Raw genomic sequence first — 26,237 nt, 5'->3', positions numbered from 1 at the left:
TCTTCAGAGCGTCCACCGCCTGAAAAAGTGCGTCGGCCTGAGCGGGGGGCGGAGAGGTTCTGAAGAAACGAGCCGCAGGACGGGAGCTGAACTCTATCCTGTAACCGTGAGACAGAATGTCTCTCACCCATCGGTCTTGAACATGTGGCCACCAGGCGTCGCCAAAGCGGGAGAGCCTGCCACCGACCGAGGATGCGGTTAGTGGATGCCGAGAGTCATGAGGAGGCCGCCTTGTAGGCAGTGCCTCCTGCGGCCTTTTGGGGGCGTGACTTGGACCGCCACGCATAGGAGTTCCTCTGGCCTTTCTCCTGCCTGCTGGACGAAGAGGATTGGGGCTTGGCGGAGGGACGAAAGGACCGAAACCTCGATTGTATTTTCCGTTGTTGAGGTCTCTTAGGTCTGGACTGGGGTAAGGAGGAGTCCTTTCCCTTGGATTCCTTAATAATCTCATCCAATCGTTCGCCAAACAAGCGTTCGCCAGAAAACGGCAAACCGGTTAAGAACCTCTTGGAGGCCGAGTCTGCCTTCCATTCGCGCAGCCACATGGTCCTGCGGACTGCCACAGAGTTAGCGGATGCCACAGCTGTACGGCTAGCCGAGTCTAGGACTGCGTTCATGGCGTAGGAAGAAAAAGCTGACGCTTGAGAAGTCAAAGACGCAACTTGGGGAGCAGAATTACGTGTGACAGCATTAATCTCGGTCAGACAAGCAGAGATAGCTTGGAGTGCCCACACGGCTGCAAAGGCCGGGGCAAAAGACGCGCCCGTGGCCTCATAGATGGACTTCACCAGGAGCTCTATCTGCCTGTCAGTGGCATCCTTTAGCGATGAGCCATCTGCCACCGATACCACAGATCTAGCCGCCAATCTAGAGACTGGAGGATCCACCTTGGGACATTGAGCCCACCCCTTAACGACTTCAGCGGGGAAGGGGTAACGCGTGTCAGTGAGGCGCTTAGTAAAGCGCTTGTCCGGAGCTGCTCTGGGCTTCTGGACAGCGTCTCTGAAGTTAGAGTGATCGAAGAACGCACTACGTGTATGTTTGGGGAACCGAAACTGGTGTTTCTCCTGCTGAGACGCCGACTCCTCCACAGTAGGAGATGGGGGAGAGAGATCCAACACCTGGTTGATGGACGAGATAAGATCATTCACTAATGCGTCCCCCTCAGGTGTATCGAGGTTAAGGGCGACGTCAGGGTCAGAACCCTGAGCTGCGACGTCCGCCTCGTCCACCAGAGAGTCCTCAAGCTGGGAACCCGAGCAGCGTGAAGAAGTCGGGGAAGATTCCCAGCGAGCCCGCTTAGCCTGTCTAGGACTGTGGTCCTGGCAGGAGTCCTCCGCGTGGGACCTAGGGACCAACCTGGGAGCGCGCTGCGGCTCGGACCGAGAGGGGCCTGGAGGTGACGATCCAACAGGGGCCGGGGCCTGTGTAAGGACCGGTCTGGACTGCAAAGCTTCTAGCAGCTTGGCAGACCATTTGTCCATAGACTGAGCCATGGATTGTGAAAGTGACTCAGAGAGTTTCTCAGCAAAAGAGGAGAACTCTGTCCCTGCCGCCTGGACAGGGGGAGCAGGGGGGTCTACATGAGCCGAGGGGTCCACTAGTGACCGAGGCTCCGGCTGAGCAAGTGAAACAGGGGTCGAGCATTGCTCACAGTGAGGGTAGGTGGAACCCGCAGGTAACATAGCCCCACAAGAGGTACAGGTTGCAAAAAACCCCTGTGCCTTAACAGCTTTGCTGCTTGTGGACGACATGCTGTTGTCTCCTAGGAGAATGATCACTGAGGGTATATGGGCAAAAACAGGGTATACAGCCCGACCGAACAGAAATATATATATAAATACGTATCTATTCCGGCACCCTAGGGGGGGACCAGCACCGGGTGACCGGTGTGGCTTACCGACCGCTAACAAGCGGAGTGTGTGCCTCCAGATTCCCAGCCTTAGGTCCCCCGGAGCTGCAGAGCTGTTCCTGAGAATCCTCCACCGGCAGAATGCCCAAAAAATGGCTGCCGGAGATCTCAGGGGAGGAGTGGAGCCGTGGGCGGCGCCAGGAAAGTGCGGGAATCTGGGGTCCCCACAGTGATCAGTGAGGGGGGAGGAAACATGCAGGATGCTCCAGCCCTCACATCCGACGTCAGGTCAGCAGTCCCGCCCTTACCCCTGACAGGCAGGCCCGGGGGCGGGATTTTTGCGACTAGGCCGCGATGAAGCCGGGGACTAAATTTGAGACCGCGCCCGACAAGCAGGCACGGTCGGCGCGGAAGTCCGCCGGTCTTCTCAATGCAGCAGCTGCCGCAGCGTCCGGGAAGAAGGTGCGCTCCTGCACAGTCCCCAATGGGGACACAGAGTACCTTAGAGTTGCAGGGCCCGGTCCCTGAGGTTGAATAGACTCCGGTCCGGCAGATTCCCACAGGGGCTGCGGAGGGAGCACGGTCCCAGCAACTGGATGACCGTTCAGGATCCCACTTCTCCCAGAGCCGCTAAGGGATGGTGAAGGAGACGGCATGAGGCTCCGGCCTTTGTACCCGCAATGGGTACCTCAACCTTAACAACACCGCCGACGTAGTGGGGTGAGAAGGGAACATGCCGGGGGCCCCGTGGGGGCCCTCTTTTCTTCCAACCGACATAACTAATATGAGAATGCATGAGTGGATGTGTGCCTCCTTCCACACAAAGCATAAAACTGAGGAGCCCTTGATCCACGGGAGGGTGTATAGGCAGAGGGGAGGGGTTACACTTTTTAAAGTGTAATACTTTGTGTGGCCTCCGGAGGCAGAAGCTATACACCCAATTGTCTGGGTCTCCCAATGGAGCGACAAAGAAAAAGAAGTCCTGAACAGCAAAGTGGAGGAACTTTTGGTGAGCTGGAGTGATGGGTATGTGCAGGTATGCGTCCCTGATAGCTAGGGAGGCAAGGAATTCTCCTTCGACCATAAAGGTAAAAATGGACCCTAGGAATTCCATTCTAAATCTCCTTACGTGCACATATTTGCTCAGGTGTTAGATGTCCAGGATGGGTCGAACTAACCCATCCTTTTTTGGGGACCACGAGGGGTTGGAATAGAAGGCCTTGAACCTCTCGCCGTCCGGAACAGGTACCATCACCCCCGCCGTTTGGAGGGAGTGGATCGCTGAGGAGAAGGCCTCACGGTGTTTTGGAGCCTTTGGGGGGGTTTGAGAGAAAAGACTGACCAGGGGATCGGGTCCGGATTTCAATGTGGTAACCAGAAGACACAAGGTATCGCAACTCATTTGTGGTCTGAGGCGGCAGCCCAGATGGAGGAGGACGAGACTCCTTGGTCTTTGTCTAGACTGCCAGGACGAGGTGGACTCGGGGAGGGCTGAGAAGGTCGGGCCCTGCATGTCTAGTAAAAAACATCCTGGGCCAGAGTTGGGGGAGGGAGGTACTCTTTTCCTCCTGTGGCGTCAGACAATAAAAGAGCCTGTCCAGACGATCGGCAAACCATCGGTCTGGAAAGGAGTACTGTGAGAGGCCTCTTAGAGACCGAGTCCGCTCTCCATTATCGGAACCAGAGGGCCTTACGGATGGCTATGGTATATGAGGCGGCAATAACTGCGCAGGTAGCAGCGTCGAGGGAGTCCTGCATGAGGTACTCTGCCGCCGCAGCAATGTGAACTGTTACATCTGTGAGGGTCTGAGGGAAACTGGTAGTCCTGGTGCCTGTGCGACCCACATGGAATGGGAGAGGGACCCGCAGCCTCAAGGCGGAGCTATCGAGCTGCTCCACTTGTCTGTCTGTCGGGTCCATGAAGGAAGATCCATCAAGTAAAAGACGGGAGGGTCCTTCAGGCAGGCGGAAGCCGGGTGAGAGTCCACCGAGGCCGGATCGGCCCAGCGCTTAGAGACAGCTACGCCAAAGGGGTATTGGGACTCCATGAGTTTACGGATACCGAAGCAGCGTCAAAAACCTTTTTTTTTTTTGAGGTTTCTTCACCCTTTTAAAGGAGACTGCAGGGTCAGTAGTAGTGGAAGGGGGATCCTCCACATGCAGAGTTTTGGTTGATTGCTGCAATAAGGGAGTCCATCGCAGCTTGATCGCTCGGGGAGGTTGAAACCAAGGAATCATCCTGGTACAAACATCATTCCCCTTCCTTCGGCTCCTCAGAGACCGCGGAACATGTGAGAGAACCCCATCTGTGTACCCCAATGGGAGAACCATGGGGGTCATGCCCTTTTTCTGATCTGCAACCGGTGAAGCAGAGGGCTGATTCTTATCAGAAGGACCCTCTATGGAGGTGTCATCAGGCTGCGTTCTGTCCAGGGGCCCCGAGGGGTGTGAGGACGATGTTGCATAGCCAGCACTAGGTTCTGGGAACTGTGCCCATTCTGGGGGACTGGGAGCCGTAGGCTCTGGTCTGGCAGCGGTTGCTGCCGTGGTGGCGGGGAGGGGGGGGATGAAGGTACAGGGGCACCGGACTCCCAGAAGGAAGAGGTGCTATCATCCCCTAGTAGCTCAGAGTGGCAGGATACATTAAAAGTCTTATAGTTGTTGCTGTAGTTGTGCAGCGCATAAAACATGTGACTGCAGCCCCTGGCTGATCAGCCACAAACTCTGATTGTAATGAGGGAGCAATGCTCTGCAGAGCTGATGTGCAAGTGAGGATATAACTCACCCAGAACCCTGATGACCCCTCCCCCCCCTCCTCCTGCGTCCCAGTTCCGGTGGGAAGGAGGAAGCCAGCTCTGAGAGACACCCTCAGGCTCTGATCACAACAAGAAGGAGCAATGCTCTGCAGGGCTCCTGTGTGAGGAGGGTTACGCGCGCTTTTGTGAGGGGGCGTGGCTTATCAAGTGTCAGAGGGGGCGGGGCATAGCTCTGACAAGAGGGCATGAGAAAATATAATAAACAAAAAAAAAAAATGGTGGGAAGGGACTCCCCTTCCCCCCTCCAGCCCTGCACAGCAATGGTGGACAGAAAAAAACTCTAAGTGTACCGCAGCTGCACTGAGTCCTGGGAGCTCTCCCCCTCCCCCCGCCACAGGTGGAATGCTATGCAGGAGTCTGCAATCAGCCCAATCCAGTCATTGTGACCTTTGCTCCAATTCCTGTCGGGGAGCCAGTGTGGAGATTCTGACGCCAGCTGTGCCTGGTCACAGAGGTGTATCAACTGAGAGCCTGCCAGAGGGACTGAGGAAGTTTTTCATCTGCTCTGGGCTCTGGAAAATCGGAAGGATCTCACCTCACCTCCTGTGGAGATGGCAGTCTGATCTGGTCACGCTGGTGCGGAGCGTGTATCAACTCAGAGCCTGCAAGAGGGACTGAGGAAGTTTTCATCTGCTCTGGGCTCTGGAAAATCAGTGCCTGTGAGAACCGTCGTCCAGTGAGTAACAGCCCAGGATCCAGTGTCGCAGGAGGGGGTAAGGGGAGGCGACACTCCGCGTTCCCGCCTGTTGATGGTTTTGGGAAATCGGTCCGCGAAGGAAACCGTCGCCCTCTAAAAACAAAAAATTCTTGCTGCAGTAGTCTGCAGAGATGTGCCTCCTATATACACAAAGCTAAAACTGAAGTAGCCTGGCTGGGCCAGGGGGTGTATACTGCAGGGGAGGAGCTAACATCTTTGCATCTACTTAGTGTCCTCCTATGGATAAGCAGCATAATACCCATGGTCCTGTGTCCCCCAATGACGCGTCAGAGAAATCCCACTGTCAGAGACTGACATCAGGATTTAACATGTTAACAGCCACAGGTGGATCTCCAATCCACCTGCGGCTGTTAGAGGCACATGATAGCTGATCAAATAAGTTGTCATGTGCAGGGAAAGATCCGGGCTCGCCCAAAAGGCAGAGACATCATATGACATGACGTAAATACACATCGTATGTCCTGAAGGGGTTAAAGGAAACCTGTCAGGTTAGAAAACTCTATTAACCTGCAGCTATGGGGTTAATCTGCAGGTAAGAGCAATCTCAAATTGCACTGCCACTGCACTGAAAATAACGGCTACCAGGAGGAAATTAACTTTGTTCCTCTCGGCAGCCTCTAGCATTAGTCATAGAGGCCCAGCCGGAGCAGTTCCAGTCACTGCTCAGTACATAATGAGTGGAGACTGTAACCACATCCTGGCACTAACTGACGGCCGGATCTGCACTGAATCAGTACAGAGTTCATTATCAGCCAGTGCCAGGGTGTAGTTACAGCCACCACCAATCATTATATACTTAGAAGCTGCGGCTGCGCCTCTATGAATAACGCTAGAGGCTGCCAGGAGGAACAAAGTTAATTTCCTCCCAATAGCCAGGATTTCAGTGTGGCGGCTAGGCAATTTTAGATCCCTATTAACCTCCAGATATTGTATTAATGAGATTACCTCGTACTGGAAGCTGGCGACTTGGCTGCTGTGAGTACTGGAGCATTGCTGTCTTACAGATTCCAGCTCCAGCTCTAGTTCTTGCAGTTCCTTCATGTACTCGCTGCGCTTGTACTCCAGGATCACTAGCTCACGCCTATAGACAGCAAAGGGAATTGCAATAGCACCGCATTATTGAATCTATCTGGAAAGTTCTCTTATATTCTAAAGCTAGAACTCCATCGCATGTGAGGGTCCAATAAAACATTTGTACACAATAATCTCAGAAAGAACAAGTTTGTTTTTTTTTTAAATCAAGGATGGATTACAATAAAAAACTAAATATGCAAATTACCTTTTTCAGAGAGGAAGAGGACTTGATCTCTAGTGTCACGTGTTTGAAAAGTAGCAATCCTAAAAATCAATATCAACTGTTTAACAAGCCTTGCCATATGACTTAGGGGCACTTTGCACACTACGACATCGCAAGCCGATGCTTGCGATGCCGAGCGCGATAGTCCCCGCCCCCGTCGCAGCTGCAATATCATGGTGATAGCTGGCGTAGCGAACATTATCGCCAGCTTCACATGCACTCACCTGCCCTGCGACGTCGCTCTGGTCGGCGACCCGCCTCCTTATTAAGGGGGCGGGTCGTGCCTCGTCATAGCGACGTCACACAGCAGGCGGCCAATAGAAGCGGAGGGGCGGAGCTGAGCGGGACTTAAACATCCCGCCCACCTCCTTCCTTCCGCATAGCTGGCGTGAGCCGCAGGACGCAGGTAGGAGATGTTCCTCGCTCCTGCGGCTTCACACACAGCGATGTGTGATGCCGCTGGAACAAGGAACAACATCGTAACATCGGTCATTTCCAAATTATGGAATTGCCGGACCCTACACCGTTGATATGATTACAACGATTTTGCGCTCGTTAATCGTATCAAAAAGGCTTTACACACTACGATATCGCCTGCGACGCTGGATGTGCGTCACTTTCAATTTGACCCCACCGACATCGCAGCTGCGATGTCATAGTGTGCAACGTACCCCTTAGGATAAAAGCCAAACAGAATCACAATTTGCAGACAGACACAGTGGTTCGGGGTGTTGCCCCCTCATCAGTGAAAAGTGATCCCAGTCACAATCCTTTCATACAGCCAAACATCTCGAAACACCGTGACTGCAACTTGTCAGGGCTCATTAAAGGGTCAATATTGACTTTTAGGATTGCTAATTTTAATAGATGACATAGACTTCAAGCCTTCTTCCTCTCTGAAGAGGCAATTCTCATATTTAATTTCCCAGAGATGCATTGCATGGTGTATAAGCCTCCTTATGTCTGGCACGTCACTATCCACAAGAAGAAACATTACCCCTTAGATCCCAAAATAAACTAAGGCAGTTTTCTCTAATTAATGGTCACGGATGTGTGGCTCTTGGGCCCACTGCACATGTCTCTCTTTTGCCAGTTAAAGACACTACTGTGCACGTGTGATGATGGAGGTCATATAATTACTAGAAGTTACTACTAGGATAAAACCTTTCCACAAGCTGAAAAACAATTTTACCAGAGTAGGAGCCATATCACTAGGCCATAAATTTAATAGGATGGAGACCATTACATTAGAGCATTGTCTGAGTGGTTATGATGTGACCATACAATATGTTGAGAAGGTGTCTCCTTCACATCAATGGATTGTGTGACCCAAACTTGGCTTTTTGAGACTCTTTATGGAGTTCCAGGGAGATAAACACAAGTTTATCATATGTATGATTTCTCAATAATGTTATGCACTTATGTAATATTATCATAAATCACACAACTCTGCAATGTATTACTTTAGGCTGTCTAGAAGCAGTGTACAGCTAGTCTTAGATTGCTTCATTAAATCAGTAGCAAAGCTTAAAGGAGTTGTCCACTACGCAGACAATCCCATCTTAAATATAATATTCCCCACTGTAAAATAAGAATAACAGATAATTGAGGTGTGGTTATACTCATACACTGAGCAGACATGTTGGAGTGGAGCATCCAGCTATCCTGAATGCCTTCCCTGACCGCCTGTAGACCAAAACGCTCCTTAAAGAAAGGTGAACATGGCGTGTCATCAATTATCAGAGACCGACAAATAATTCTGGCTGGGCCCGTTCAAGAGAGGAAACGGGCGGCCATCTTAGTGTCCTGGAGCTGAGGGGAGTTAAGAAGTGTGTGCTGCACAGGGAATTACTGGTGAGTAGTGATGGGCGGACTCGCAGATAACTGGAACCGTCGGGTTCGAATTTGGAGATTAAAAATGGTGGTAGAAGGGATAGGGGGATAGGAGCAAGCGCGCTGTACTTATCGAGCCTCCGGTGCGGCTGTAACTACTTCCGTAGCCACTCATTCACTTTCAGGGCCGCTCATTACCTTCATTGCATATGCACTGCTTTCCCCGCCCAGCAGCGTCAGTGATTGGTTGCAGTCAAACATGGCCTCCCTCTTCCCGAGTGACAGCATGTCTGATGCTTCCAATCACAGACGCTATTTGCGTCTATCGTTGTATAAAAATAAATAAAAATATTTGGTGTAGTTTCCCCAAATATTATGATACCCAGCACAGATAAAGCCATGACAACAGGCTGCAGCCCCCAGCAATGCACTTATCTTGGCTCTATATCAAAACAAATGTAACCGGATCCTGCCTTTTCTATTTAATGTAATTATTTAAATAAATAATATAAAAAAAAAAACAGCGTCTGGTCCCCCCAGGGCCGTATTTGGAGTTCATCTTGCCCTAGGCACTTTCAGTGGTCATACCCCCTTTTGATCAGACTGGACTGCACACAGGATTTATTTATTTATTTTTTTTTGTCGGATTTATTCTATTACCTGCCTGAAAAAGCAATCAATAAATGCTAAAAGAAATTAACTCGTATACTGCAATGTAAAAATTACTTGCGATTTATGTGTTCCGTCTTTTCAGTTTTTTTACCCGTTTCAGGATTCCTAAGACATGAAGTGGTTAAAAGTGACTGTTCCACTATATGGGTGGATTCTGCTTGGATGCCGCTTACTAATTTATAAAAAAAAAATAAATAAAAAAATGGTAGTTAAAAGATGTTGGAAAAGATAACCAAAAAAGTTGCTTCAAAACAAAATGACTGTGTGTCCTGAAGCATCCATCTGAATAATTCAGGGGGTTCACAGACATCTCCAAGACGTCGAGTACACATACCCTGAGAATGCCCATAGTCTTCAGGTAGTAGTTAAGACCTCCATAGCCTTTACAGTCTAAGGCCTGTTTCACACGTCAGTGATTCTGGTACGTTTATGCTTTTTTTTAAACGTACCAGAATCACTGACATACGCAGACCCATTATAATGAATGGGTCTGCTCACACGTCAGTGATTTTTCACTGCACGTGTCTCCGTGCGGCGTACCCACGTGTCCGTGATTGCCGCACGGAGACATGTCCATTTTTTTCTGGCAACATTGATGTCCCACGGACCACGCAGTTGTGAAACACGTGCCAGAAAAAAAACGTGCTTTTAAAATAAAAATCATTTTCACTCACCCGGCGTCCAGCGATGTCCTCTGCAGCCCGTGCAGCTTGTTGCTTCTGAGCCGGCTCATTACTGTCGCGCATATTCATGATGCACGACACAGCCGACCCGGAAGCAGCTGCTGCGGGGGTCAGCGCCGGCCGGATGCTGCACCGCGGGAGCGATCAGCACCATGGAGAGCGGGAGCGCGCACAGGTGAGTTTTTTAATCTCTAAGTGCAATCACGGGCCACGGAGAACGGAGCCCGGATTGCACTTAGACAACCCACGTGTGCCGTGATTCACGGCACACGGAGGGACATGTGCGTGTTTTACACGCCAGTGAAAAACGTCAGTGTTTTTCACTGACGTGTGAAACGGGCCTAACGTGTATGAGGGCTCTAATGGATGATTGTCGGTGGAGATAAGGATCCAGCATATCTGATTACAGATTGTAGATCCTATTGCCCTCTAAGGGTAAGTTCACACAGTGCGTTTTTCGCAGGGTTTTTGCGCATTTTTCGGGTGCATTTTTGCTCAGAAAACGCTGTGACATTGCTTCCCCAGCAAAGTCTATGAGTTTTCATTTTTGCTGTCTGCACACAGCGCTTTTTTTAGCTGCGTTTTTGTGCTGCACACAAAAACGCAGCATGTCAATTATTTTTGCGTTTTTCACTGCGTTTTCCACCCATTGAGTTCAATGAGATGTTCAAAAATGCAATGAAAAACGCAAGTTGCAAATATAGCTGCGTTTTAGTGCGTTTCTATGACTAAAAACGCAGCTATAAACGCAAGGGGTGGGTAGTAAAGTGACATGTACAGGAAGAGGAGTCCTTCTATCGGTAAACAGAAGCGTGAATCCTCCCGGTACAGTTACCGCTGGGTCCACCTCCAGTCCTGTGCATGTCCGCTCCCATGTGGCGCCATGTCTGGGCGGAAGGTGGAGGCAGCTGTGAAATCAAAAGTGAACAGTAGAGAAAAAAAAAAAAAATGTCATATTCACATGTCTGCAGACTCCCGGTGGAATGTCCGCTCCCAGCTCCAGTCCCGGTACAGCCGCACCGGCTGTGTGCAGTCTCCCCGGGCACGTCCGATATCTGCAGGACCTGGCGATGGATCACCTGATGCAGTCACCTGACGCATCAGCTCATCATAAGTCTCGCGGTGACGCCGGCGCCCGGCTTCACCTATCAGCTGATCCTGCCGTCAGGAGACTTCATCAGCTGATTACCGACACATAAGTGAGTATTATTTTTTTTTGCACTGATACATCAGCTGATTGTATAAACGGCTTTTATACAATCAGCTGATGTGTGATGTGATTCACATCCTAGAACCTGACATCATCTGATCGCTTTGCCTTCCAGCTAACTGATCTGATGATATTGGATCCAGATTGGACGGCGCGGGACCTTGAGCTTGACCTTGACCTTGATTACTGCGGAGGGGGGGCTCTTTATTTCAATAAAGATGGAGTCACTAATTGTGTTGTGTTTTATTTCTAATAAAAATATTTTTCTGTGTGATTTTTTTTTATCTTTACTAGAAATTCATGGTGGCCATGTCTAATATTGGCGTAACACCATGAATTTCGGGCTTAGGGCTAGCTGATAATATACAGCTAGCCCTAACCCCATTATTACCCAGCAAGCCACCCGTCACCAGGGCAGCTGGAAGAGTTGGATACAGCGCCAGAAGATGGCGCTTCTATGAAAACGCCATTTTCTGGGGTGGCTGCGGACTGCAATTCGCAGCGGGAGTGCCCAGAAAGCATGGGCACCCTGCACTGTGGATTCCAATCCACAGCTGCCTAGTTGTACCTGGCTGGACTCAATAAATGGGCGAAGCCCACGTCTTTTTTTTTTTTAATTATTTCATGAAATTCATGAAATAATTAAAAAAAAAAAAAAGGGCTTCCCTATATTTTTGGTTCCCAGCCGGGTACAAATAGGCAGCTGGGGGTTGGGGGCAGCCCGTACCTGCCTGCTGTACCTGGCTAGCATACAAAAATATGGCGAAGTCCACGTCATTTTTTTGGGGGGCAAAAAACTCCTGCATACAGTCCTGGATGGAGGATGCTGAGCTTTGTAGTTCTGCAGCTGCTGTCTGCTCTCCTGCATAAACTATTGGATGGAGTATGCTGAGCCTTGTAGTTCTGCTCCCCCTGCCTCTCCCTCCAGCATACAGTCTTGTATGTAGCATGCTGAGCCTTGTAGTTTTGCAGCTGTCTGCTCTCCTGCATACACTAGTAGAGAATGAAGAACATATTGAAGAAGGAAATGACATCAGACCTTTTTTTTTTCAACAATCTTTAATGGCATTGTTCACTGATAAAAAACGCATAAAAACGCAGTGAGCAAAAACGCAGCCAAAAACGCACCAAATCGCGGTAAAACGCATGCGTTTTTTTTGCCGCAGGTGCGCTTTTGTGCGTTTTTTGCCGCAAAAACACACAAAAACACAGCGACAAAAAAAAACGCAGTGTGTGAACCTAGCCTAAGTGCTAAGCTGCTGCCAGAGATGTCTAGCAGTGTTAGAATCACTGATAGAGAACACAGCAAAACTTGAATGAGTGCTCCTGTATATGGGAGACCCAAACAAGATAGTTGCTGGCAGAACAATCAGACAGCTGTCAATAGTGTTTTAGTCAAATACTTATTTGGCTGACAGACATACAGATAGCTGTATTTTTAGTCCAGCAAACTGATCCTATAATGTTTTAGGATCAAGTCTGATAAGGTAAAGATTACAACATCCACTTGACTATATCACCAGAACCACTGTCAGTACAGTAATTAATCACCAGAACCACAGTCAGTACAGCAATTCATCACCAGAACCACCGTCAGTACATGAATACATTGCCAAGCTTACTACAGCAATCAAGTGCAGTGTCAGGTTAGCCCCATATACAATTGTATTGCATTAACCTACAACTCCCAGTATGTCCTTTAGCAGTGGTAAGGAGATGCTGTTAGTTGTTACCAGCCATAATCAGACTGTGAACGATATAGGAACCATAGTAGGCAATAGCTTTATTAAACATATAAAAAGTAACTTATTTTTTGGAAGGTATCTTATATATTTTAGGTCCATTAATTCTGAGGAGACTAGTAGGAACAGAGGTGGGCTCAGTAAGGAAAAGGGGCATCATGGGGTGGGATCTGAGACCCCCACCGATCACGCAAAGGACCTCTGAAGTGCACAGCTTAGGACTATGAAACTCTACTCACAGCATCCATTCTGTCTGCATGCGCTGTTTGTTGAACTGTGGTCTTATAAGCAGTCTACTCAAAAACAGCTTAAACTATAAAAAATATCCTAAAAGTTTAGAATCTAAATATATAATTGCCTTATTCTGCCTGTCTGTCTGTCTTGCTCCAAAATTACGTCATTACAGTGACAACCGTCGCCACACCGTGTGCGCTAAAGAGCCTGCGACCAACAGCTCAGCTAACTGAACAGCCCGAACTATGGGCCGACAGGACGACGCCCGACACTTTTCCCCGCACCCACACAGAGCCCCGACTCCCCGGTGAGTGCTGCACCCCCGGGAGCTCACACCGGCAACCAAGCCGACACATACACACTGCTCGACTCCGTCCCCCGCAAACATTACCCCACTCGGCTCCAACCCACCCCGCACTCCGCCCTCAGCATGTATACACTGAAAACACACACACACACGAATAGTCACCTGTCCCCAGCCATGCAGTCCCCAGCACTGACATCCTCAGCGCCATGGCCCCGCTCGGCTCCACCCCCCCGCACACATTACCCTGCTTGGCTCCACCCCCCGCGCTCTGCCCTCCGCATGTATACACTGAACACACACACACACACCTGGATAGTCACCTGTCCCCAGCCATGCAGTCCCCGGCACTGACGTCCTCAGCGCCATGGCCCCGCTCGGCTCCACCCCCCCGCACACATTACCCCGCAAGATGGCGGCACATGTCAGGATAGTGGCTGCACCACGATGGGGCCACATACCAGCATTGGGCCACATCACAGCATCAGCATATTTTTACTTAACTTTACACTGTTCATGGCCTTCCTTCATTACAAGCCATGGACATCATTAAACATTAGACTCATCCATTCATTACCTTATTATTCAATCTGCTAACCTACATACACATTCTAGACTACCCGATACGTTAGAATAGGGCCACCTTCTAGTGTCTTTATAATAGATTTCTCAAACTTGAAATTTATCCCCTTATGTGATAGGGAATAACTTTCCGATCTCTGGATTTAAGAGTGGGTTTGTAAAAGTATTGGACATTTTTTAAACTGGACATATGGCTACTGAATTCACATACCTCTGTTCTAAATATTATTAATAGGATTTCTGATTATCTGCCCTGTTACATGTTACCTGAAGTCCTCCTCTGTGATCTGACTCTCCTTCACACGTGACTCCATCTTCACAACTTCTTTTTGAGTAGTCTCCAGTAAATCACGTAGGGACTGCAGGTCATGATAAGTTTCCTATCACAAACAGAACAGGTGACCTGTCATTATATGCCAGATTTGGATCGCACAGTCTATCTGTGATGAGGTAACTGTGCAGATGTAAAACAGCCGAGACTCGCCAATGCAAGTTAATGGGTGCAAAAAAAAAAAACAAAAACAGACATCACATTGACCAATCATATGCTTTTCGGGGTTTTTTTTATACATTATCATTCTGTAGCATAGAGCACTGTAAATGGACCAATAAATGATTGTAAAATAATAGTTGCGGACAAAAAAAACGCATTGCAAAAAAATTGCACACTTTTCAGGATGAAAATCGGACTGATTTTTGTAAACAGATGTGAGTGAACCGTAAAGCAGGTATCAAACTCTTACAGAGAAGGGAAACATCAAAACAATGAATGTCTTGAACACAAGATTTCAGAAACTAAAAGTTATTAAGGAGCTAAAAATCTCTGTACTACTGTAGAATTAGCTCACATTACAACTGCAGTAAAAATGGGCAGAAGCTGCTCTCCTGTGTGTGATGTCACCTCCCCCTCCCGTTCTTGGTGTTTCCAAAAGGATAAGAGAGAATGAAGGTTAGGATCACAGTGCAGAGTCATTTTGTTGGTGACCGCAAAGTAATTCTAATGTCTAAAGTGTCACTAAGGACAGCTGGCATAGTGCCCCACTGTAGCCTGCACTGCACTGGATCCTGCACCGAACTGTATCCTGCACCGCACTGTATCTGGCACCGCACTATATCACGCGCCACACTGTATCCTGCGCCGCACTGTATCTTGTGCCGCACTGTAGCCTTCACCACACTGTATCCCGCGCCGCACTGTATCCTGCACCGTAATGTATCCTGCACTGTATCCTGCGCTGCACTGTATCCTGCACTGTATCCCGCGTTGCACTGTATCCCGCATTGTTTCCCATGTCGCACTGTATCCTGCACCGTAATGTATCCTGCACTGTATCCCGCGCTGCACTGTATCCTGCACTGTATCCCACGCCGCACTGTATACTGCACTGGACTGTATCCCACACCGCACTGTATCCTGCACTGTATCCCATTCCGCACTGTAGCCCGCGTCGCAGGATCCATATTTGGTGCTGCCACCCGGGATCGGAGGTCCGAGGTGACATACAGTAAGGAGGGGTGATCTGCAGCCTGAGCCCGGCACTGTACTACAGATGTCACGCCGCGTTCACCGCTTCCAGCCGCAGGCACTCACCTCACACCTGTGGCTCTAGGAAGTTTGTCCTGTCACCCTGGTGTCTGTTCCTCCTGTCAGCGATCACAGCACAGAGGAGCGGAGGCCCAAGGTAAGAACATGCGGGGAGGAGGAGGTGAGTGGTGGAGAGGGGGGTGGTTGGCTGCGGGGGAGGGGGTTGTGAGTGGCAGGGTAGGGAGCAGCACGCCAGGATCAGTTATGGTGCAATCACTGCTGCCTGGCACTGATACTCACAACATCCCGGCAGGTGACAGGGAGAAAGTGCAGCACACAGCATACGCGGTGAGCTCTACAAAGATGGCGGTGATCTCCTTCCTCTGCTGTGATCTGGACAGCCCAGGGGGCGCATCCAGATGACAGCAGGGAGCGCTCTGTGTTAGAAAATAGGGTCGCAGCCCAACAATCAGAATCAATGCCCAGAGGGAGGGCTGCCATAAAGGAGGTGAGTAACTGTCGTTACACACAGCAAATCCAAGATGGCAGCCCCCAGTGCTTCAGTAAAAATAGAATTAAATAAAAACTAAATAAACAGTGGGTTTAATTTTGTATTAAAAATACTTGATTCCATAATCACTATTATTATTACAAAAATAAAAAAACGTGACACCTTATCTTTAATACTCAGTAGTCAGTTTGTGAAATTTAGGGGCTGGCAGAAAATTATACAGGAGAGATCGGGTACCTTTTTCTGTTGCAAGGTGTCATTAAACAGCTGTTCTGCTTCCCTGTACTGAGATCTCCTTTGCGACAACCTCTCATCTTCACAGTCTACATCCTATGATATTACCAATAAATGCTTACATTAATACCATAATAAATATATTTGATGTTTGAAGTATTGGACTAATGTAAAACAAACAGATGATTTAGAAAAAAAAAAGTTTGAGTTTCACAACATCCAATTAATATTTATATGTACATTTAAAGGCTATGTAGGACACCTATTTTTTACTGCACTACATGTATTATGTGGATAAAATAATAATTGGTGTTAATGAAACATTTTTTTACATTTTTACTTCTGCACCTTGCATGCAAAACATTACACTGTAAGCTGCTCAATTCCATTCAGTCTTCATACCAACAGGCAGCAGCTTATCTGCTCAATCTCCAGTCCATCTCTCTCCTGTTGTGAATATGCCTCTAAGATCAAAGTAAATCAGAAATATGCTTAGTTGCACATTAGTATGAAGAGAAAGCAGGGATGGAGATTGAGGGAACATGGCTTTCAGAATTAAAATGGAATAAATTAAAGCAGCTTGCTCTGTATTGTAACATGTGCAAGCTGCAAAAGAAAAATGCTCCAACACTTTTGCTCAAAACTAGTTGCAGAAATATTTTATTCCAAACAAACAAAAAACGTCCTTAAAAGACTTTTATCCACTAGTACTGGAGTTGCTTTAGAATTTCGATTATGAATATTATGGACTATTGGATATTTCTCAATTGAATATATATATATATATATATATATATATCCGCAGCATATTTCTGTCACGCAATTTTCAAACTTCCTAGATACCATAGCAAGCTGTATTAAAGGCATTTTGCCAAATGAAGAACCTTTTGTCATGCATTCGCCTTTGTCATATGGCGGCACACTTTACATTTGAATGCAATTTTGTACTTGTACCATGTTTCTGGTGTTTGGGTAATGGTGTCGCCAAATGCCAAGGGAGCAAAAAAGTATAATATTTGTCTAATAGGTAAGGCTTATAATCAAATAGGTTAAAAATGTATAACGCAGGCTGTAAATTGTGCTGAAAATAAACTGTATACTTATCTGCTATGGTGTATTATAATCTGAAAATTTGCACTGGTACCAATAAAAATCGGAAAATTCTCATTCTAGTATTTACAGGATGATTAGAAAAGGATGTAGCTAAATTATAGTCTGTCTTCATAACCAAGAGATCATAACACAAATTTATTAACATGAAAAGACACAATATCTATCCATGTTCTATATATACACTACAAATGTTCAAAGCGATTTGCATTGGTGACATGGCAGATACCTAGGCTGTAGTTCAGTGCTGTCAGGACACGTGACAGCATATCCTTGGATATAAACATCACTGTTAGAGCTGGTCAACATTGGTAAAAAGAGAATTTTGTTTACTTACCGTAAATTCTTTTTCTTATAGTTCCGACATGGGAGACCCAGACCATGGGTGTATAGCTAGCGACCTCCGGAGGACACACAAAGCACCACACTCAAACGTGTAGCTCCTCCCTCCGGGCTATATACACCCCCTGGATGACAATCTACCCAGTTCAGTGCAAAAGCTGAAGGAGGACATCCACCCATAAGTAGAGATAGAGTAAAACTCGGCAAAACCAGCACTCTGTCTACTAACAACAGCCGTGAAGCACACGGAACAAAAAAACTGCCAACAGGCAACAGGGAGGGAGCTGGGTCTCCCATGTCGGAACTATAAGAAAAAGAATTTACGGTAAGTAAACAAAATTCTCTTTTTCTTTATCGTTCCTTTATGGGAGACCCAGACCATGGGACGTTCCAAAGCAGTCCATGGGTGGGAAATAAACGAAACGGAGAAGTAGGCAAAACCTAACTTCACAAATGGGCGACAGCCGCCTGAAGGATGCGTCTGCCCAAGCTCGCATCTGCCGAAGCATGAGCATGCACTTGGTAGTGCTTAGAAAAAGTGTGCAGACTGGACCAAGTGGCAGCCTGACACACTTGCTGAGCCGTAGCCTGGTGCCTGAAAGCCCAGGAGGCACCGACAGCTCTGGTCGAGTGCGCCTTAATCCCCGACGGGGGAGGCACCTGAGAAGATTGGTAGGCATCGGCGATAGCCGACCTAACCCAACGAGCCAAGGTCGGTTTAGACGCCGAAAGGCCCTTGCGCTGACCCGTGGTTAGCACAAAAAGTGAGGTGCACCGCCGAAAAACGGCGGTGCGAGACACATAGATTCGGAGCGCCCGCACCAAATCTAAGGTGTGCAACGCCTTCTCAAAGCGATGCACAGGGGCCGGACAAAAAGAGGGCAATGAAATGTCCTGGTTAAGGTGGAAGGAAGACACCACCTTAGGGAGAAAGTCCGGAGTCGGACGAAGAACCACCTTGTCTTGGTGAAACACCAAAAAGGGGGATTCCGAAGAAAGCGCAGCCAAATCAGAAACTCTCCTGAGAGAAGTTATGGCTACTAGAAAGACAACTTTCTGTGAAAGTCTAGACAAAGGAACCTCCCTGAGAGGCTCAAAAGGGGGTTTCTGTAAGGCCGTGAGGACCAAATTAAGGTCCCAGGGATCCAAGGGTCGTCGGTAAGGAGGAATGATGTGAGATGCGCCCTGCATGAAGGTGCGCACCTGAGCCAGTCGGGCGATACGCCGCTGGAACAATACCGACAAAGCCGACACCTGTCCCTTAAGTGAATTGAGGGACAGACCCAACTGTAGACCCGACTGTAGAAAAGACAGGATGGTCGGCAAGGCGAACGGCCAAGGAGCATGGCCGGAAGAGCGACACCAGGACAGGAAAATTTTCCAAGTCCTGTGGTAAATCTTAGCCGAGGAAGACTTCCGAGCCTGAGTCATGGTGGAGATGACCTCAGAGGGAATGCCTGAAGCCGTCAGGATCCAGGACTCAAGAGCCACGCCGTCAATCTGAGAGCCGCAGAATTCTGGCGGAAGAACGGACCTTGAGAGAGAAGGTCTGGGCGGTCCGGAAGATGCCACGGCACCCCTACGGACAGGCGGAGCAGGTCTGGGTACCAGGCTCGCCTGGGCCAGTCCGGAGCAATGAGTATTACTCGACGGCCCTCCATTCGGATCTTGCGCAGAACCCTGGGCAATAGCGCTAGAGGGGGAAACACATAGGCCAGACTGAACTGAGACCAATCCTGAACCAGTGCGTCTGCTGCGAAGGCTTGAGGATCGTGGGAGCGAGCCACGTAAACCGGAACCTTCTTGTTGTGCCGGGAAGCCATTAGATCTACTTCCGGAGTGCCCCACTTGCGGCAAATTGACCTGAACACTGACGGATGCAGTGCCCACTCGCCGCCGTCCACGGTTTGACGGCTGAGATAATCGGCCTCCCAGTTTTCCACGCCTGGGATGTGGACTGCGGATATGGTGGACTTTGAGTCCTCCGTCCACTGGAGGATTCGTTGAACCTCCAACATCGCCAGACGGCTGTGAGTTCCGCCCTGGTGATTGATGTAGGCAACCGCTGTCGCGTTGTCCGACTGAACCCGAATGTGCTTGCCCGCCAATAGGTGGTGAAAGTCTAGGAGAGCTAGAAACACGGCTCTGATCTCCAGCACATTGATCGGGAGGGCTGATTCGGACGGAGTCCAAGTGCCCTGTGCTCGGTGATGGAGAAACACCGCTCCCCAGCCGGAGAGACTGGCATCCGTGGTGAGGATCACCCAGGACGGAGTCAGGAATGACCGTCCCTGTGAAAGGGAGAGGGGCTGAAGCCACCACTGAAGGGAGTTCCTGGCCTGTGATGACAGAGCCACCAGCCTGTCCAAAGAAGAGATCCGCTTGTCCCAACAGCGGAGAATGTCCAGCTGCAAGGGACGCAGATGGAACTGGGCAAAGGGAACCGCTTCCATGGACGCCACCATCTGACCCAGCACCTGCATGAGGTGTCTGATGGAATGACGGCGGTGCCTCAGCAGAGAGCGCACTGCCAGACGAAGGGACTGCTGTTTGACTAAGGGCAACTTGACAAGTGCCGGCAGAGTCTCGAATTGCATCCCTAGGTACAAAAGTACCTGGGTCGGGGTCAGAGTCGACTTGGGGAGGTTGACAAGCCACCCGAATTGGACTAGAGTGGCGAGAGTGAGCGAGACACTCCGCTGACAGTCTACACTGGATGAGGCCTTGACTAGAAGGTCGTCCAGGTAAGGAATCACTGCCAACCCCTGGAGGTGCAGGACCGCAACCACTGCTGCCATGACCTTGGTGAACACTCGGGGGGCCGTGGCTAAGCCAAAGGGAAGAGCCACGAACTGGAAATGTTCCTCTCCGATCGCAAAGCGTAGCCAGCGCTGGTGTGAAACCGCAATAGGCACATGCAGATAGGCATCTCTGATGTCGATGGATGCCAGAAAATCTCCCTGGGTCATTGAGGCAATGACCGATCTTAGAGATTCCATGCGAAAGTGCCGCACCTGAACATGCTTGTTGAGAAGCTTGAGATCCAGGATGGGCCGGGAGGAACCGTCCTTTTTGGGAACTAGAAAGAGGTTTGAGTAGAAACCTCTGAACCGTTCCCGGGCGGGGACCGGAACAATTACACCGTTGGTCTGCAGGGATGCCACGGCCTGAGAGAAGGCGGCGGCTTTGGAGCAGGGGGGGGTGGACAGAAAAAATCTGTTTGGCGGGCTGGAGGAAAAAGGTATCCTGTAGCCGTGGGTGATGATATCCCGCACCCACTGATCGGAGACGTGTTGCAACCACACGTCGCCAAAGTGGGAGAGCCTGCCCCCGACCAAGGACGTTGCTGGCGCGGCCAGATAGTCACGAGGAGGCTGCCTTGGTGGCAGCGGCTCCTCCGGTCTTTTGAGGACGCGGCTTTGCGCGCCAGTTGGATTTGCGATCCTTGGCGGTAGTGGACGAGACTGTGGGCTTAGAGGATGACCAGTTGTAATACTATTGTATGTTTTGAGGATTTCGATAGCGTTAGGGCAATGACAATCAGAGACGAGTTTGTGGTACAAGATGTTTATGATATGTAACCACGGTAGATACACAACGGAACAAACACAGCAGAACAAACACAGCAGAACAAACACACGAAATACCTTCCCGAAACGGAGCGGAGGGAATTCCCGGGGCCACGCACCGGACTCCCCCAGGGAGACCACCAGAGCGAACCCCTATACAGGGACTGTCCGGCAATCAACCCCGGAAGGCCTAAATGCGCCGCAGCCGGGACACAAGGGGCAAGCGGTAAAGTCCAGAAGTGTCCGTACGGGATGAAAGTCCAGAATGGTTACGAACCGGAAGAAACCGGGCAGACGTGCTGACCAAAGACGGCAGACGGAGTCCGGGCACAGTTTGAAGAAACCGGGTGTGGTCCAGAGTCGGTCGGTAGATTTTCAGGAGGATCCAAGTAGCAGCAGCAGTAAAGCAGGAGCACACAGCAAGCAGTATACTCAGGCACTGGACTAGGCTTAGAGGCGGCCTTTTAAGCAGCTGGACAGGAAGTAGGGCAACAGAACATAAAACTCCATGTTAACCGAGGGCAAGCTTTTTCAAAAGAGGACTGGAAAACCCGGAAACCTGACATTACTCCCCCCCCCCAGAAACGGCCTCAGGACGGGTCAGGGCCCGGCTTGTCCGGGTACCGTCGATGAAACTGAGCGATCTTCCGGGGTGCTCGAATGTTACCCACCGGTTCCCAGGAATCGTCCTCGGGGGCGTACCCCTGCCAACGTACCAGATACTGAAGCCGACGACGATGGAGCCGGGAGTCAATAATGTCCTCAACCACGAACGGCTCCTCGCCGTCGACCATCACAGGCGGAGGAGGAGGCACGACACGACCATGAAACGTATTGGGAGAGACGGATTTGAGAAGAGAAACATGAAAGACCGGGTGTACCTTTAGATGGTGCGGTAACCGCAGCCGACAGGCCACAGGGCTCACGATCCCGGTGATCTTGAACGGACCGATGAATTTTTGTCCCAGCTTCTGCGAAGGGACACCCAATCTCAGGTTCTTGGTGGACAACCATACAGAGTCCCCTACCTTATACATGGGTGCCGGTTTCCGGTGAGCGTCTGCCGACCTCTTTTAACGCTCCTGAGCTGTAGCCACAGTGTCCTTCAGAACCTCCAGATTTTGTCGTAGCTCTGTCAATCTGTCCTCCACCGCAGGCACTGAGACCGCAACCGGTGACCTAGGCAAAATAGTCGGATGGTAACCCAAGTTAGCAAAGAAGGGTGTTACCTTAGTGGAGCTGCTCTGAGTGTTGTTATACGAGAACTCCGCCAACGGAAGCATCTTCAACCAATCGTCCTGCAGATGGCTGACATAACAGCGAAGGTATTGTTCCAGGGTTTGATTGGTCCGTTCGGTCTGCCCATTTGTCTGAGGATGGTATGCAGAAGACAAACAGACATCAATCTGGAGTGCCGTACAAAACCCCTTCCAGAACCTAGACGTGAACTGCACACCCCGGTCAGAGATGATCTCGTCTGGTACCCCATGCAATCGGAATACGTTCTGGATAACCAGATCCACTGTCTCTGAGGCTGAGGGAAGACCGGCACACGGAATAAAGTGAGCAGCTTTAGTCAACCGATCCACCACCACTAAAATGGTATTGTGACCGTCTGAGACGGGCAACTCCACAATAAAATCCATTGAGATAGACCCCCAAGGGCGAGCTGGCACGGGTAACGGTTGGAGGAGTCCTGTAGGAGCCACACGAGGGACCTTGCACCGGGCACAAACCACACATGAGTGGACATAGTCCTTTACGTCCTTTAAACAGGTAGGCCACCAGAAGAAACGGTTCAGAAATTCCTGCGTCTTCTGTACCCCCCTATGACCAGCCAACACGGAGTCATGGACCAACTTGAGAACCCGAAGTCTTACGGCCTCCGGGACATAAATGTGTCGCTCTCTCAACCACACACCATTCCGAAGAACAAGAGTTACATCATTCGGGGGGGCAGCAAGAAATACGTCACCATCATAGGCCAGCTTGATGTCCTTCCACAAGTCCCGGTCCTGGATTACTCCAACGAAATTGGCATCCGATAACACGGTCTGAGACGGGGTTCCAGGCACGGAGTCCACGGCGTGGATTCGGGACAAGGCATCGACTTTCCCATTACGTGAACCTGGACGGTATGTAACGACAAAATTGAACTGGTTAAGGAATAGGCTCCAACGGGCTTGCCGTGGAGACAGGCACCTGGCAGACTTAAGAAATTCCAGATTACGATGATCTGTGAGTACTATCACTTGCTGCGCGGCTCCCTGTAAGTGGTGTCTCCATTCCTTGAAAGCGGAAATAATCGCTAACAATTCTTTGTCCGCAATGTCATAGTTCCTTTCTGCAGGGGACAACCGGCGGGAAAAGAAAGCACACGGATGTAAGAGACTCTTGTCCCCAGTCCTTTGAGAAAGGATGGCCCCTAATGCGTAGTCGGAAGCGTCGACTTCCACGATAAAGGGAAGTGCGGGATTCGGATGTACCAATATAGGCGCTGAGATAAAACAGACCTTGAGACGATGGAAGGCTTCCTGGGCCTGGGCGGACCACACAAACTTCTGTCCTTTCTTGGTTAACAGAGTGATGGGACGAACGATCTCTGAAAAATTACGGATAAAACGTCTGTAAAAGTTGGCAAAACCGACAAAGCGTTGTACCTCTTTGATGTTTCCCGGTTCCGGCCAGTCTAGAATTGCTTGTATTTTGCCAGACTCCATGTTCAGTCCCTGAGGAGAGATGACATAACCTAAGAATTGTATCTGTGAGCAATGGAATTCGCATTTCTCCAGTTTGATGTACAGGTGGTTTTCCCTCAGCCGGGTAAGTACGGTCTTGACGTGCTCCTGGTGTTCCTGTAGGGAATCAGAAAAGATTAGGATATCGTCCAGATAAATCACCATGAATTGGTCCATGATATCCCTAAAAATATCGTTAACTAGATGTTGGAAAGCCGCGGGAGCGTTACAAAGTCCAAAAGGCATCACTAGGTACTCAAAATGTCCATACCGACATCGGAACGCGGTCTTCCACTCGTCTCCGGGACGTATGCGGAGTAGATTGTATGCCCCACGGAGGTCCAATTTGGTGAATATTTTTGCCTGTTGGACCCTCTCCAATAGCTCAGGAATCAATGGTAACGGATACCGGTTCCGGATGGTTATTTTATTCAGTTCCCGGTAGTCAATACAGGGTCTTAGAGTCCCCTCTTTCTTTTTCACAAAAAAGATGGGTGCCCCTGCTGGTGAGGTAGACGGACGAATAAATCCCTTAGCCAGACTTTCATCAATGTAGTTTTTTAGTGCTTCTAACTCAGGTGCCGCCAACGGGTAGACATGACCAAACGGGATCTCCGCCCCTGGGAGTAAGTCTATGGGGCAATCATACGGTCTATGCGGGGGAAGCCGATCGGCTTTTCTTTTGTCGCATATGTCCGCAAAGTCGTTATACACCGGGGGTAGAACAGGTACCTGTACAGTGCCCTCCGCATTCGGTGTTACTGGAACCGGAACAGTTGGACTAATGGTCGGAATACTCTGCGGTGGGAAGGATATTTCCTTAGTTTCCCAATCGATGACCGGATTTGTAGACCGTAGCCACGGAATACCTAAAATAATCGGAAAATGAGGAGAAGAAATTAGCATGAAAACAAGGGTCTCCTGCTGACCTGGCTTCATGACGCATTCTAGCGGTACGGTTTCCCGATCAACTGGTCCAGAGATTAACGGAGATCCGTCTACCGTCTCCATGGTAACCGGTGAGGCTCTTTGCTGAGTCCGGATACCGTGTTTCCTGGCAAAAGAGGAGTCCATGAAATTTCCCCCTGCCCCAGAATCTATCATTGCAGAGGTAGGTATTAGCTGTCCCTCCCACCGGATCTGAATGGGGAGCGAGCAATGGGTATATTTCCCTTCCGAGTCCTTCGGTGAGGTTGACATTACAGTCAAGGGAAATACCGCATCCAAGTGTCCACTTGCCTCAGAGATATCGGACTCTGCGTCCGTGTTGTCACACTCTGCCATGGCTGCCAATACCTTATTTGGGCGATTCGGACGTTTCGGGCAGTCGATCAAGAAATGGTCCGATTGACCGCAATAGAAACACAGACGCTCACGGAGCCGGTGTTCGCGACGTTCATTGGTCTCTCGCTTTTGCAGAGAGTCCACTTGCATAGGAACGTCCTCGGCCTCCCGTGGCGTCCTGAGAGCGGGTTCTCTGGAAGGAAATGCAAAGTTGTTTACACGGTTTACAGCTGCCCATTTTTCCTGTCTACATTCCGTCAAGCGGGTATCAATACGCACACAGTGCTGGAGAAACAGTTCAAAATCCCCTGGAGATTCAGAACGAGCTAACTCGTCCTTGATGGTACCGGACAACCCCTTTCTGAAAACAGACAATAATGCATTGTTTCCCCAGTCGGTGTCTACCACTAACCTCTTGAACTCAGTGGCGTATTCAACTACAGAACGCTTTCCCTGACGTAAGGAAAGGAGAGCCGATTCAGCGGTAGCACGGCGATTCGGATCATCAAACATCTGCGCCATTGCGGTCAGAAAATCATCTAGGTGATTTAAACGGATGTCCCGGTTCTCTATCATAGGATTAGCCCAAGCCAGTGCTCGTGAGGTTAATAACATAATTATACATAACACTTTGGACCGGTCAGAACGGTAATAATCAGCATGTACATCAAAAAACAGTATACATTGGTTCACAAATCCACGAAACTGACTACGGTCACCATTGAAACGGAATGGGGGTAACCTAGGCATACCGGCAGCTGATACGGACGTAGTGGGGCCGGCTTCCTGAGCCTCCACTCTGACTTGCAAGTCCTGTATAGCCGGACCCAGTACCTGGTGATCATGGCCCAGCTGTGCCTCCATATCTCTAAGTTTAGTCTGCACCGCCTCCATCTCCTGCTGCAAGGAGTTAATCATAGAAAAGAGCTGATCTACTCCTCGTGTCTCAGTCATTGCCCCAGCGAAATCCTCTTGTGGCCT

At 49.6% G+C, this 26,237-nt stretch overlaps 1 protein-coding gene across 1 annotated transcript in view; it reads right to left on the bottom strand.

The window, feature by feature from the left end:
- Positions 1–26,237, bottom strand: part of LOC142251937 (uncharacterized) — a 196,233-nt gene that overhangs the window by 91,531 nt on the left and 78,465 nt on the right. Inside the window, exons 9-11 of the mRNA XM_075324984.1 lie at positions 16,217–16,309; positions 14,211–14,323; positions 6,332–6,467 (exon numbers count right to left, since the gene is read on the bottom strand). Coding sequence (XP_075181099.1) covers positions 6,332–6,467; positions 14,211–14,323; positions 16,217–16,309 — 342 coding nt within the window. The remainder of the gene's footprint in view (positions 1–6,331; positions 6,468–14,210; positions 14,324–16,216; positions 16,310–26,237) is intronic.

This window comes from Anomaloglossus baeobatrachus, chromosome 1, assembly GCF_048569485.1.
Source record: "Anomaloglossus baeobatrachus isolate aAnoBae1 chromosome 1, aAnoBae1.hap1, whole genome shotgun sequence".
Classification (NCBI taxonomy): domain Eukaryota; kingdom Metazoa; phylum Chordata; class Amphibia; order Anura; family Aromobatidae; genus Anomaloglossus; species Anomaloglossus baeobatrachus.
This window is presented reverse-complemented; position numbering and strand designations above follow the sequence as displayed.